Source organism: Alligator sinensis, unplaced genomic scaffold (genome assembly GCF_000455745.1).
Source record: "Alligator sinensis unplaced genomic scaffold, ASM45574v1 scaffold658_1, whole genome shotgun sequence".
Lineage (NCBI taxonomy): Eukaryota > Metazoa > Chordata > Crocodylia > Alligatoridae > Alligator > Alligator sinensis.
The window spans coordinates 1,842,733-1,843,661 of NW_005842109.1; the positions used below are offsets into that span (position 1 = coordinate 1,842,733).

The 929-nt window shown below is 60.9% G+C and overlaps 1 protein-coding gene across 1 annotated transcript in view; it reads left to right on the forward strand.

Moving 5' to 3' along the window:
- The first annotated feature begins 765 nt into the window (after positions 1 to 765).
- The window catches only part of PM20D2 (peptidase M20 domain containing 2), a 22,271-nt gene continuing 22,107 nt past the window's right edge, over positions 766 to 929 (forward strand). Inside the window, exon 1 of the mRNA XM_014520351.2 lies at positions 766 to 900. Within this exon, the coding sequence (XP_014375837.1) occupies positions 766 to 900 (135 nt within the window). The remainder of the gene's footprint in view (positions 901 to 929) is intronic.

Consider the following 929-nt stretch of genomic DNA (forward strand, 5'->3'; position numbering starts at 1 on the left):
CCCTCAACTGTAGGTCTGCAGGAGCAAGCTAGGGAGATTTCTATAAAGTCAGTATATAGCCAAACTCTTCCTGCTGGAAGTGAAAGTGGGAGGCTACCTATACGTGACCTCCGTCAGGGTACTACCTCTGCCAAGAAACTGGCTTTCCACTGCCAGTAGGAAAACCACCTTAGTGGTCATGGTATTTCCCCTGCCAGGGGGATGGGGACATTGCAGGGAGGGGATACTGTGTGGCCCCTGCCTGTGGCACTTGTGTCCAGGCCGTTGGGCAGTGTCTGGCTTCTCTGCACCCTGCTTTTGCCCCCTTTTTTTTTTTTCGCAAAAATCTTGTTGGTCTAATAAAAGATATCATCTCTACTACCAGTCCTGATTACCTTTTCCTCTAGACTGATACGGCTACAACCTGGCTACCCGACCCCGGGCAGTTAATGCCCTGAAGACCCCAGCATCCACCTCACGTTATACCCTGCCGCGCCGCGGCGCGCCCCCCCCGGGCAGGAGCCACCTTCCTTCGCTTCTATTGGCCACAAGGAGGAGGGCGGGGCACTCGGAATTTTAAATTATTCAAATAAGGAGGGCGGAGCCTCGCACGCACCTCCCCCGCAGCGTGATGCATCCTGGGGCGGGAAGTCCGTCCCGCAGTCGCCGCCCGTCACGAAGTGGGGCCGAGCGACTGCGTTTCCCGGCATGCCTGGCGCTGCGGCGCGGCTATAAATAGGGGCCCGGCGGCGCGCGTGGTTTAGAAGTCGCGCAGCGAGTACGGTGATGAGGCCTGAGGCGGCGGCAGCGCAGGGCAGCCCCGGGCTGGACCCGGCGGCGCTGGAGCAGCTGAAGCAGCGCGCGGCCGAGTGCGTGGAGCAGAACGCGGCGCGGCTGAGCGCGCTGAGCAGCTGCATCTGGGCCCGGCCCGAGCTGGCCTACGCGGAGCA